Consider the following 12,751-nt stretch of genomic DNA (forward strand, 5'->3'; position numbering starts at 1 on the left):
AATATGCAACGTTTTCGAGTCGGAGAATTGGTATTAAAAGTTATACTTCCCATGGATCAAAAATCTCGATGTTTGGGGAAGTGGTCATATAATTGGGAAGGCCCATTTCTAGTCGAGCAAGTATATTCAAAGAACGCATATGTAATTAAGGAGATAAATAATTCAAGTGCAAGCAAAGTCATAAATGGGAAATATTTAAAACATTTCCATAAAAGAGCAGAAGAATAATTGTTCAATACAAGGCAAATATAAACTGAAAGGTTGGAAAAACAGATAAGAAGAATGAATTATTGCAAAAATTGCTTCTTGAAATCCTCAAAAGCTTTGTAAGCCTCGTCCAGATTCTTTTTGCGAGACGCACATTGAGCTTCTAAATGCCTCTTCTGCTCCAAAGTCTTTGCTAATCGAGAAGAAATGGCTTTGCCCTCTTCCTTAAGCCTTGTTTGATGTTGCTTGATCTCTTGACTCTTAACTTTCACTCCATCCTTCTTCGAGCGAGTTCTGTCAAGCTCGTGGTTTAAGGCTTCGATAGTATGTTCGATATCAGCCTCCTCCTTTTGCAATGCTTGTAAAGCAGAAATCATTTCTTCCGTTGATTTTTTGATAGAAACCAACTCGTCTCGGAGTTTCTCGAGCTTAGCACGGTCTCCTTCAGTTTCGACCTCAATTTGGGTCACTTCTTGATATGCAGTAGACCACTGAGTTCGAAGTTCCCAGGCGCGGCTAAAGGGCTTGATAAATGCTTGAAGCTCTAAAGAAATATCAGAAGGAAGGTCCGAATAACTGAGCAACTCATCAATCATTTGTTGCACTTCCGTTTTGAATTCAGGAATGAGGAAGGCTTGATCGAGATCTTTAACGTATGCCTTCGAGCGAAAAGAGTCGAGTAGGGGTTGGTAAGAAGGTGTTTCAGAAGCTGGCTCAACAACCTTCAATTTGTCTTTCTCTGACCCAGAGGGACCACTCGTCCAGTTGTCCAACACCTCGACGATAGTATTGATATCTTCGTCCTCGTCATTAAAGAAACTCATCAAATCCAAATCTGGAGAAGGAATCAAGGAGAGGCCTTGGACAGAAGAAGTAGCACCACCCTGGGTTGAAGGAGAAGTGGTAAAAGGTCTAGGGGACTCAGTTGAACCTGCACAAAAGTAAATACATAAGAAACTTCCATTAACAAGGTATCATATCGAAGATTAAAGTCGAAAGAAATATACCCTGGTTCGGATCCAAGGGAGGTTGTAATTCGAAAGAAGGTTCACCTTGAGCGGAGTCTTGCCGCGTCTCCATATTAGTCAAAGGTTCGGGTTGGGGAATCTTACCCTCTTCGACAGGAGGGGGAACTTCTATCGAAGCCATGGCAGAGGCAAGCGTCGCAACATCCACTTGAGGAGTAGACAATTGAGGAAATGAAGAAGTCAGGCTAAACATCAAGAGGAAATTTGAGTCACAAGGTATAACAAGATGAACATGTTGGGTTACCTCAGTGGCAAAGGGTACGTTTTTCTGCACCTCTTGAGACACCCCTTGAGAAGAATCCAGTGGGATAATCGCAATATCCTATTAATAGGATTTTAGAACGGTTAAAGGCATAAGAGAAATATAAATGAAGAAAGACGTCGAAATTGAGATACCTTAGGAGCGGACTTCATGGCGTCTTTGAGCAACTTCTCGCCAGAGGATTGTTGAGGTTTCTTGGGAAGAGGCAAGACCATCTTACCTTTCCCCTTGTCTTGCTTTTTTGTGGTCGAGACCTGAATTGGAGAATAATTGGTTAGGTATGAAACACGAGCAAGAAAATAATCTTAATATTTGAGTTAAGTTACTTAACAGTTTTGGTATTGTCTGAACCTATTCTTTGTTTCTTCGAGTTTCCAATACTCTGTAGAGTAGAATTTCGAGAAGGTAAGATAAAATATTAGTTTCGAGAAAAACTGCAATCCAAACAAGCTATACCTTAGAACGTAAAGAAACCTTGTCAGCAGCGGTCTTTCTCTTTCGACCCTTTTTAGATGTCTCTTTATCCTCGTCATCGTCACTCTCCCAATCAGGAGTTGGATCAACATGTCGAGGAACACGCTGAGGGATGGCAGCTACAAGGTTCGAGCAAAGAAGTGAGACAAGTTTAAGGTATACTCGAAGAAGAAGGAGGTGAAAAATATTTACCAGGAGGAGGGTTAATGTTATTGACCCAACATAATGGCCACCATTTGTTTCGAGGAAAATCGTACACGGAACATCTCGCGTAGGTAACTTTATTCTTTACAGGAACTTCTTTGCGCTCAAGGTAAAACGGGTCGAGTGTTTTCACCCAAGGAGGATGAGATACATGTTTAACTAGACCAAAAAGGGCATTTGGAAGAGGAGGTATATGCTTTGGACAAAATTTTTCAAAATCAGTTTTACCTTGAGGATTTATTACCTTTTTTGAGCGAATGTTCCGTTGTACCATTTTCGATAATGAGACAGAAGCGTCAAAAATGGTTCGGTGCGCATTGTCAGGTCGATAACAAACCTTAAAAAATTGTTCGAATTGATAAATGATAAGTTGATTCTTGAAAGTACCTGGTTGTTTAGGCCCCTGCGAACAAGAAAGAGGAGAACTAATCAGCTTTTTCAGAAAGCCATCAAAATCGGTGAGTTTATCTACAATATAGTAACACCACCATCGAAGGTAGCATTTTGAGACTAAGAAGGAAGGAGAAAAGGTGGTCGGTGTAAGCCTAAGTTCTTTATCAGGGCGAAGGATGAAGTTAAGGACTTCTTCATAATTCCCTTTTTCGACACAAATATCCGCATCAATGCCTTCTTTACGTCGAAGGGGAAGAGGTTTCATTTGGCAAAGCCCAAACTGTCGAGCAAAAAGTTGGGGCTGATAAGGATAAAGTCTGACATCTTTTTTGCCTCATACCCGACATGATCACATCCCAAGACAAGAATCCAAACCACAGGTCAGTTGAAGCTGGACTTATGCTACCAACTTGGTTATTTTGGCGCAACCATGTAGGACCTATCAAATTCGGTCGAATGAAAGGGGCTAAGTCTTCAGTGAAGTCAGTGAAGCTAAGGATGGCTCTAATATATTTCTCGAAATTGTCTACCAGACGCTTTCGAGGGGTAAGGGTTGTTAAACGAGCTCCTTCGAGTTCACATATGGGAATGGGTTTTGAGGGCAAATGAAGTTTCTTCTCCAATAGCGCGTTGAGCCAAAGTTGAAGTAGCCATAACGGGCCAGAGAGATTTCGAGGCCCAGATTCTCGAGCAAGACTTTCGGAAGCTTCATCAAGACAAGTATAAAGAGAGGCCAGAAGTAGTTTGCTTAAGCAGATTTTCCTTTGCAAATGAAGAGCCTGAGCTAAATTGTAATAATATTTTGGGACTTGAAGTGAAGGGGTGCAAAAGACACAGGCGGACAACCAGTACATAAGAAAGGCAATATGCTCTGAAGGTGAGACAGGCGTGTCAGGTTGTCCCATATGCGCGTTAATAAAGGCCAAATAGGTCTTCTTATCCCAAGAAATTGAAGTATCCTTGATCGAAATTTCCTCTTCAAAGGCGTCAGGATAAAACCTATCTCCAATAGGCTTTAACCCTGTTATAGCAGCAACATCAAGTAACGTCGGGCAAATGAAGCCACAAGGAAACTCGAAAGCCCGAGTCTCTCTATTCCAGAAGAAGATAGCAGAAAGGAGCATTTGAGGGTCGAAAAGGTGGAGGTCGAACTTAGCTAGTTGGATAAATTCAAAAATACTTGTTTCTTTCCATTCTGAGGACATAGAAGCCTCTACACGAGCTAACCAAGAGAGGTGCCTTTCTTTAACGGGGGGAAACGCTCTAAAAATTTTGGTAGTATCCCCAAAAAGGTTTAGGTCTATTTCTGGGGAATAAATGAAAGGTAGGATGGTGGAGTCCTCAGGCAAAAGGGTATTACCATATCTCTTGGTATTTTGACCAGCAAAAGGACCAAGGAAAGCATGAACAGAACCATCTGCTAGAGAAAAAGGAAGAAGTACCTGAGATTGGTATATTTTCAAACTAGCCTCCTCCATGCCTGGAATCGGAATGAAAGTGTCATCACCTTCTTTGACCTTTTGAACTTGAGCACCAGTCATTAGCAGAGGAGTGTCCTGGATAGTAGTTGCGGTGGCCATAGTGGTTACCAGAGTGGTGTTCATAGCAGCAGAAGTAGTAGCAATCAAAATAGGGGAAGAAGTGGTGGCAGTAGGAGACATTGAAGAAGCTACGGCAGCGGAAGTGGACGCAGCAGAAGAAGCCATAACAAACAAAAGCAAGAACAGAGAGAACGGTCTGAGAAGAAGATCAAGAACCAGAGCAAAAAAGAAACAGTGAGCAAGAAAACTTGGGCACGAAGGAAGAGAATGGTGAAAACAATTTAACCCTAGGGTGAAAAAGGGGTTTTAAACGAGGTAAATGGGCCTAGGTTGAAACGGGTTAGGTTAGGCAAGATTATTTGAAATATTAAATTGAATTTCCAAAACAACCGCCAAAACGTTTCATATCAGAAGACAAATTTATGGAAAAATAGAAGTATGCGCCGTCAGAGCTATCAATGTCACATCCAAATGGTCAGTACCTTACAAGAATAGGTTTTCATCGAAAGAAAGATTAAGTTAACGTCAAGAAAAGTGAACATCAAGAAACAAATCGAGGAAGTATCGAAGAACAACCTTGATAGGAATTTAGTTTTCTCCTAAGATGCTCATCGAAACCAAATTCCTAGGGGGGCATTTGTTAGGCGTACTCGAAAATCATGTGACTCGAAAAGATTGATAGCGCTGCCTAAGAAGTAAAATCAACACATGCTGAATACTTGTGACTAATCTCATGTGGGGCGTGAGAGCACTCGAAATTATGGGACTCGAAAAAACAAGTGTTGCTCGAGAATAGTTGAAAAGTTGAGACTATCAGAACATGGAGGTTAAGCCAAAACGGTTACTAAAAAATCAATCGAGGAAACAAGGAACGTGGGAAGAGCGGTTAAAGGAAGTTGTGAGTCAAGACCACGTAGCAAATATAGTGGATAGCGGTTATGAGTCAAAAGCGTACATGTACAGAATTAACCGCCCTTGATTGCTCTATAAATACAAGGAGTACGGACCTTTACTGAGGTCGGAAAACTCATACTCTAACCAAATTCTGAAGCATTCTCTGCCTGCACATATGGCTTCCATGCGAGGAATCATCTTTGGGTATGATTACTTCTCGGCCACTTGTCTTTTCTCTTTTTAGGAGTAGGATTAGTGTAGTCTCTCTTTTCTCTTCTCTCCTTTTAATTACGTAGTTATAGACTTTAATCTTGTAATGCTTGAACATTATGTAATTTGAACATGATTTGTATTGAGAATGTATACATTGTTCATTCTATTCATATTGTTATTTGCATGCGGGAACATTGCTTGTTTGTTTTAATCGAAGAACATTTTGAGACAAGTAGTTGCTAAGACTTTTTCATCCTACTCTCCATTCGCGGTAACACGATAACACAGTAAAGCGCCTAAATTGAAATACGTTCGTATGCTAGTCTAAATAAAAAGAATCCAGGATTTGATGGTTAATTCCACCGTAAACAGTATTATTATAGTTTATACTTAAATATTTTAATAATATTTTAACATATATTTATTTATTTATTATATAAAATAAAATATTTTTTAGTAATAATTTTTATGTCACCATAGAATAATCTCACTTTATAACAATTTTTTTTCTCGTAATAAGTGATGTATAATTCGTCATGAATTTGACTCCTTAAGGCTTAGGTTAGATTTTTTTTTTTTTGGTACAATAGCATACCTTCAAAGTCACAAACTAATTTATTCTAGATGTTGTGATCATTAAAGTGAATATTGTTTATCTACCAAAAGTTTTATCGATACAGAAAAGTTTTGATGGAAGCTAATTAAATCATAATAGTAACTCTGTGAAAAAGAAACAAATTAGGATTGATTAGACAAATTTTTAAGCACTATTTGGAGTAAGAGATTTCCTTGCTATGTATTATTGAGTACATTATAAAATTAGTTGAAAACATATGTTAAAATCCGAGTATTTTGACAAAATTCCCGAGACTTTTGTATTTTTGTTTTGCTGTCTTTGGTTTCTTATTCATCAAAAACCAATAAATGTTTTTAACTCGATAATTATTTATCACGTATAAATAAAGATAATTAAATTAAAAGAGTATATAATATGTTAAAATTAATAATTCAATAAAGTATTAATCAATCATTAACTAATGTATGCAGAATAAGTTTAATATTTTTTTATAGAACTCTAATTTTAATTTCTTAGTGAACTTGATAAAATTTATCATTTAAAAAATAATAAGTTCTTAAAGATATAAGTTGTTTAGACCTTCACTTAATGTAAATATTTTTTTTTGTTTCATGTTTATAATTTAAAAACATATATAGTTAAAATATATATATATATATATATATATATATAACAAAATTTTCTAATATAAAAAGTTTTGGTTGGATTATCAAAATTTGATCGATGTGTTATTGAATAGAGTAGAGTAAGTGAGTTCCTCTTCATATACAGTGATGAATCTAAGACTTTTGGTTACTGGAGCAATTTTTTTAAAAAATAAAATTAACAATCATATATATATATATAAAGGACAAAACATAAATGTTTAAAATAATTATCATTGAGTTCAATATATAAAATTAGGGGTGTAAAATACAATATCTTTAAACATACACTAATGATTTAATTAAAATGAGAGAGTGCATTTGTGCATCTTCATTATAATGTAAGTTTGTCATTTCTTATACACACATATATGTGAGTGGGGATTTGTTGATATTAAGTGTAAGTCTAAATACGTATACCAAATTTTATATCTTTAATAACTTTTTGTATAATGTAAATTTAACCAATTCAATGGTTGAATTATGTAATATATTGTTCTTAAGATCATGTTTATTAAATTTCATATGATTTTAACTTTTCTAGATATGCTATAAAAAAATAAATTTTTACACATTTTAAATATTACATTATACATTAAAATAAAGCAACATAATGAACTATGCCAAATAATTTTTGAATCACATGAAATTTAATATACATGATTTTAAGTATGATATCACATTCCCTTAAAAAAAAAGTATGATATCACATAATTCAACAGTTGGATCAATTAAATGTATATTATATAAAACATTATTAAAAGTATAAGAATAGTCTAAGTATTTAGACTTATGCCTAACATTAATAGATCTTAACTCTCTCTCTTTCTCTTTCTCTCTCTCTCTCTCTCTCTCTCTCTCTCTATATATATATATATATATATATATATATATATATATATATATAAAGAATAGGAATATGGATGAAAAAATACCTGCACTCGCGGGTATTTATGGGTAAAATCCGCTACGGATAATAAATGAATAGGCTAATTGGGTATTCGCGAATAATGGGGACGAATAATTTTTTATCCATTTATAAACGGGGCGGGTATGATGATATCCATACCCGCGGGTACCCGTTTAATAATATTTCTTAAATATCCTAATTATCCTTGTACCACATAACCCTAAAACTACACTCTCTCATCTTATTTTCTTTCCATAGCCGCACAGCCCACACATTAGTCATCATTTATGTATTTTAAGTTGTTTACTTTCGTTTGAAATTATGAGATTGAATTATTGTAGCTTTCTAGTATGAGACTTTCACTTGTGAGATTGATGTATTTTTACTTATTGATTATCTTGCATTTTTATTATTATTTCAACAAAATTAACGTTAAATATAAGTTCAAAATTAACATTGAATTTTTATTTTTAATATTTCAATGACATTAAATATAAACTTAAAATTATTTCTAATATAATTTTTTTAATTTCTTAAAAATTTATAAATATTCATGGATATCCGTGGGTATTCAAGAAATTCATGGATACCCGCTTAATGGATACCGCACGGATATGGGGTGGGTATGGGACCAATTTTGATTCTGCGGGGCGGGGACGGGTTTACTATACCCGCCCCCATGGGCCCCATTGCCATCCCTAAATAGGAATCACTTACTCTAAGAGTAAGTTAATTTAGCTTTACTCTACTCAATAATTTATGTTTTACATCAAATTTTAACGATTCAATTATTGAATTAAAAATTCTTAATGCATACATTAAATTTAAAAACTATTTAATATTCCGTTTCATTTATTTAAATTAACATATAAAATGTTTTAATTTTTATCTATCAATTTGAATTAAGGAAATAAGAGCAACTCCAATGGGAGTTGCTTGTCCCATGAAGCAACTCAAGCCCCGGTTTCTTACCATTGGAGGACTCTGACGTGGCAACATGAGTTGTTTGAAGAAGAGAGAGAGTTGCTTCCTCAAGCAACCGTTCCTTACCAGATTTCAAGTAAATCTTATTGAACATATTTGGGAACGTTTCAGAAATAATAATGATGAAAATTAATTTCGTATAATGTCTATGTATTTATTATTATTTTATTTTTAATATCTATTTATTGTGTATTTTTTCTCATAATTTATTTTCTTTCATTGTAGTGCAATTACCCTTTTTAATAAAAATTTAAAATTGGTTCATAAATTATTAGAAAAAAAATTCTAAAAGTTGAATTTCTTAAAATTTCTTACCATTGGAGTAAATTTATGTTTGAGTTACTTAATACTGACATGGCACACTCGGGACCACTTTTTTCATTTTTTAATGCATGAAATAACTCAAATGAGTTGCTTCCATTGGAGATGCCCTAACATATCAAATAGTTTTCAATTTTTTTTAAAACTTTGTAGAGTTGATTTATGCATTAAGAATTTTTAATTTAATAGATGAGAAGGGACCCATTTACTTTAAGAGTAAGTCTACTTAGACTTGTTCTGTTCAATAACTCATATTTTACATTAATTTTCAATGATTCAACAATTGAAATTAAAGTTCTTAATGTATAGATCAATTTTACAAATTTTTATAAAAATTTAAAAAAATTTATTCAAATTTACAGATAATCATATAAAATCATTTTATACATTGGTTGAAATTAATAAAATGAAACATCATATGATTTTTAATATTTTTTTAAAATTTTCATATTTGATTTATGCATTAAGAACTTTAAATTTAATGTTGAATAGTTGAAATTTGATGAAAGACATTTGTTATTGAACTAGACTTACTCATAGGATAAATAAATCCCTTATATATATATATAAATAAACCGATGCTTTTTCAAAAAGTTAAATCTTTTTGGCCAAACGTCTTAAGTTTCTCTTTTATCCATTAGATGACTCAACTTTAGCCGAATGACCCATTACTATTAATAAAATAATTGTACAAAATCTTAATATTAGAATTTTTTTTGTGACAAAGAAATAAATGTATTCTATAACTTAATATAAACCATTTTGATTTCAACTACATGTACATTTGTGTTTAATTCAGAAGTCTAGGCGATCATTAACGATCTGGCAAACTTGGGATGAATTTTTAGAACATTTTTTGCATCAGGGTGTTGTCCTTAAACGGGGAATCAATGCTTCATTTTTTTAAGTAATATTTTTGTTATTAAAAATAATAAGTAACTTCCCCTCAAAAAAAGAAAAGAAAAAGTAACTGACATATAATTTAGAGTGACTCAGGCTATTAATTTTATGGAAGTAAAAGGAGGAAAAGCAGGGAAACGGATGAACCAATACTAAATTTAGGGCCTCTTAGTCAAATTCATTTAATAGCTGAATATAAATATTAAATAAATTAAATGTTTTAAATAATAAAAATTTAAATATGTTCATAGTACTTGTAAAATAAACAAGTTTTGATTTTGATCTCTTAAAAATTTTCTTTTTTTTTTAAAAAAAATTATAATTATTATTTTATGTTCTCATTATTAATTCTTATATTAATTGCAAGAATTCTTTTAACAAGCCACTTCTGGTTCAATCCTACTCTTCAAGCAACTACTTAAGTATATATTCTTTGAATAACAAGCCTTTCCAGGCTTAATACCAAGTATTCGTTCAACCAATAAGTCTCTTCAAGTTCAAACACTAAGTATTCTTTTAGACAAGTCTCTTCTAAACGTGGTGTAATTAACAATGAAAACACAAGTAATCTATAAAGAAATGTATACAAAATTTACAATAAGTGTTTCTTTGTAGTTTTTTGCACTATGTATTTTAGTATGCTTCTCTATATAATTTTTTTTTGATGTGTATCACTTTTATCTTGTATTGTTTGAAGGCTTGATTCTTTTGTAGTAGCTATAGAGAAGATGATAATTGAGGCATCGTTTGTTTTCTTTGTTGATCCTAGAGATTTCTGTTGTTACATTTAATGCAAGCATTAAATGCCTTTCAGTAAAATATGCATCTCTTATCTGACCTAGCAAGCTACTTATCATCATTTTCTTCTAAAATGGGCATGAAAAAAGTAATGTCAGTGTAGAACAATTGAAGCTAGTGTAGAACAGTTCTTTGTAGAGTTTTTATGTGATATTCGAGATTTTGTCTTTTGCTTTTGACAAATAAACTGACTTAGAGACGATATATATTTTTCACATTTCTTCTGATATAGAATATCTTTGTAGATAATTCATTTTGTTTAAAGAAAAATCTTTTATTTGTTATTAAAACTTAAGGGATCCAAGATCGTCTTTTGACTAGACAATATGTTTTAACTTCTATTTATTCTTTTATTTATATATATATATATATATATATATATTATCTCAATTCTTATTATTGGACCAATTTTAGTAGTTCTAAATTACTTATATATTGAACATTTAGTTTTTTTTAATGTATATTATTTAATTTTAACAAAAAAAAACCTTCTCTAACCACTTCAAATAATATTTTGCATGTATTCACTATATTGAGAAATTATAAATAATATTCCTCACTATTTATTTATTAAGATGTTCTTAATATTAATAATACGTACTATATATTTTTTCTACTACACTAATAATAGTATTATTAATAACATTATTTGTGTTATTAAGCTTATTAAAAAAATTAAATAACACAGTTGTCTGACATTGTAATATTATATGTCTTTGTTAATTATTGTAATTTTATCGATAATAATGTGTTGAGTTGGGTTGAGGTGTGGTTAATAGACTTTAGAAGTTATGGAAACTCTTAAGGAATTTTTAGGTGTTTTAGAGAGTTTCTTTAGATAGAAGTCCACCTTGACCTTGAGAGAGGAGAATATATAAGGTCTTTTTTCTTTTTTTTTTTTAGATTTAAGCCTCATAAACTCATTTCTCAGAAAACCTAGAAAGATAAGTTAGAGAGAAGCGCTTTGGGTGCATGAGTTCTCTTCATCTATAAACCTTGTCTTGAAAGGGTGATTCTTTCCCTAGAATCTTAATTTAGTTGTGTTTTATTGATTTAGGTCAATGAACCATGAATCATAGTTGTTGAGTTGTGCAAAGATTCTCATAGTTGTCGAGTTGTGCAAAGTTTCTCAGAGAAGCTTAGAGCTTTTTCTTATTCCTTAATTCTTTCTCTTCTTCTTAAATTTGGTGATTTTAGTGAGGTAATAGAAGTTAGGAATGATTTGTTGTTAATTTGTTAAGTTGCGTGTGAAGCTGGTTGATTGTCATTAAACATGTTTTTGTTGATGGATTTTGGATTATATGATGAAAATATTAAACTTTTGGTGTTTTGAACATGTTGAGGTGAAACTGATGATGTTAGCCAATTTGTGGTTGCATGTTGAATTTGAGTTCAGATTCGAGTTGTGACTGATTGTTATGTATATAATGTTGCATTGGATGCTTGGTTTTTTTTTTTCAAGTGGTTTGAGCCAAATTTGTGAGTTTGCAAATATAACACTCATTATTGTGCTGAAGGGGCCTTTAAGGCATATTGAGCATGACTTCAACTAGGGGTACTTTACCTAGATTGGCAGTAGGCACTAAATGAGTGGTGTTGAGCATGAGGAAAGAGACTCGTCTATGCCCAATTTGAGGTCGGGCGTGGAACTTTGCCATGCTAGGATTTAGGGCCCAAAGGTTCCCTACCTTAGCCATGTTGAACACAAGTTGAATAATGTTGGGTGTGAGTGGGGAAAAAAGCTCACTACCTCAATGACACTGAGAACAAGGTGTGTAGTGACAAACGCGATTTACTTTGAAAATTCTTGTTGTGTGATTGATGATATGATGAACATGGATAGGTTAATTAGATGAATCTATTACATGTTATTTGTTGTTTGGTGATATTTGTTATATGTATAATGATTTGCGATAATATATATATATATATACACACACACACACACACACACACAGATATATATATATATATATATATATATATATATATATATATATATATATATATATATATATATGGTTGTATGGTTGAACTATTTGTTAGAAAAGAATGACTCAATCCAAGAGGGGGGTGAATTGGATTCTATGACACTTAAAATTTTTTTCAGAGTTCTAAGGATCTTTATTTCAACTTAAACTTTTCTAATATGAATTCTCAAAGAAGTTTCTTGAAAGACTTGCCAATGGGAATGAGTCCTATATGCTTTCTTGATTAATCTTAATTAAGTTCAATGTTAAGAACAACTAATATCAATACTTTGATTTAGTTTAAAGCAATGTTATGCATACAAACATATTAATCAAGACCAGCCAATTTAACACTCAACCAAGATTTTGCTCAATGTAAAAGATAAGAGTGAGAGAGAAGAATGCACAGGTATTTTATCCTGGTTCAGCCA

At 32.6% G+C, this 12,751-nt stretch overlaps 1 protein-coding gene across 1 annotated transcript; it reads right to left on the minus strand.

Annotated features, from left to right (window-relative positions):
- Positions 1 to 1,089: 1,089 nt before the first annotated feature.
- On the minus strand, positions 1,090 to 6,370 carry LOC145954273 (uncharacterized). Its single transcript, XM_083068248.1, has 3 exons — positions 2,563 to 6,370; positions 1,260 to 2,090; positions 1,090 to 1,138 (listed from the first exon to the last, which is right to left on the minus strand). The coding sequence occupies exon 1, from the start codon at positions 4,272 to 4,274 to the stop codon at positions 2,808 to 2,810; it is 1,467 nt and encodes a 488-aa protein (XP_082924374.1). The 5' UTR covers positions 4,275 to 6,370; the 3' UTR covers positions 1,090 to 1,138; positions 1,260 to 2,090; positions 2,563 to 2,807.
- Between the last annotated feature and the right edge of the window lie 6,381 nt (positions 6,371 to 12,751).

Source organism: Cajanus cajan, chromosome 2, assembly GCF_000230855.2.
Source record: "Cajanus cajan strain Asha chromosome 2, NIPB_CcT2T_4, whole genome shotgun sequence".
In the NCBI taxonomy this organism is placed as follows: Eukaryota; Viridiplantae; Streptophyta; class Magnoliopsida; order Fabales; family Fabaceae; genus Cajanus; species Cajanus cajan.

What these genes read in the sequence shown, in the direction of transcription:
- LOC145954273 (XM_083068248.1), bottom strand. Translation starts at nt 4,274, where the DNA reads ATGGCTTCTTCTGCTGCGTCCACTTCCGCTGCCGTAGCTTCTTCAATG.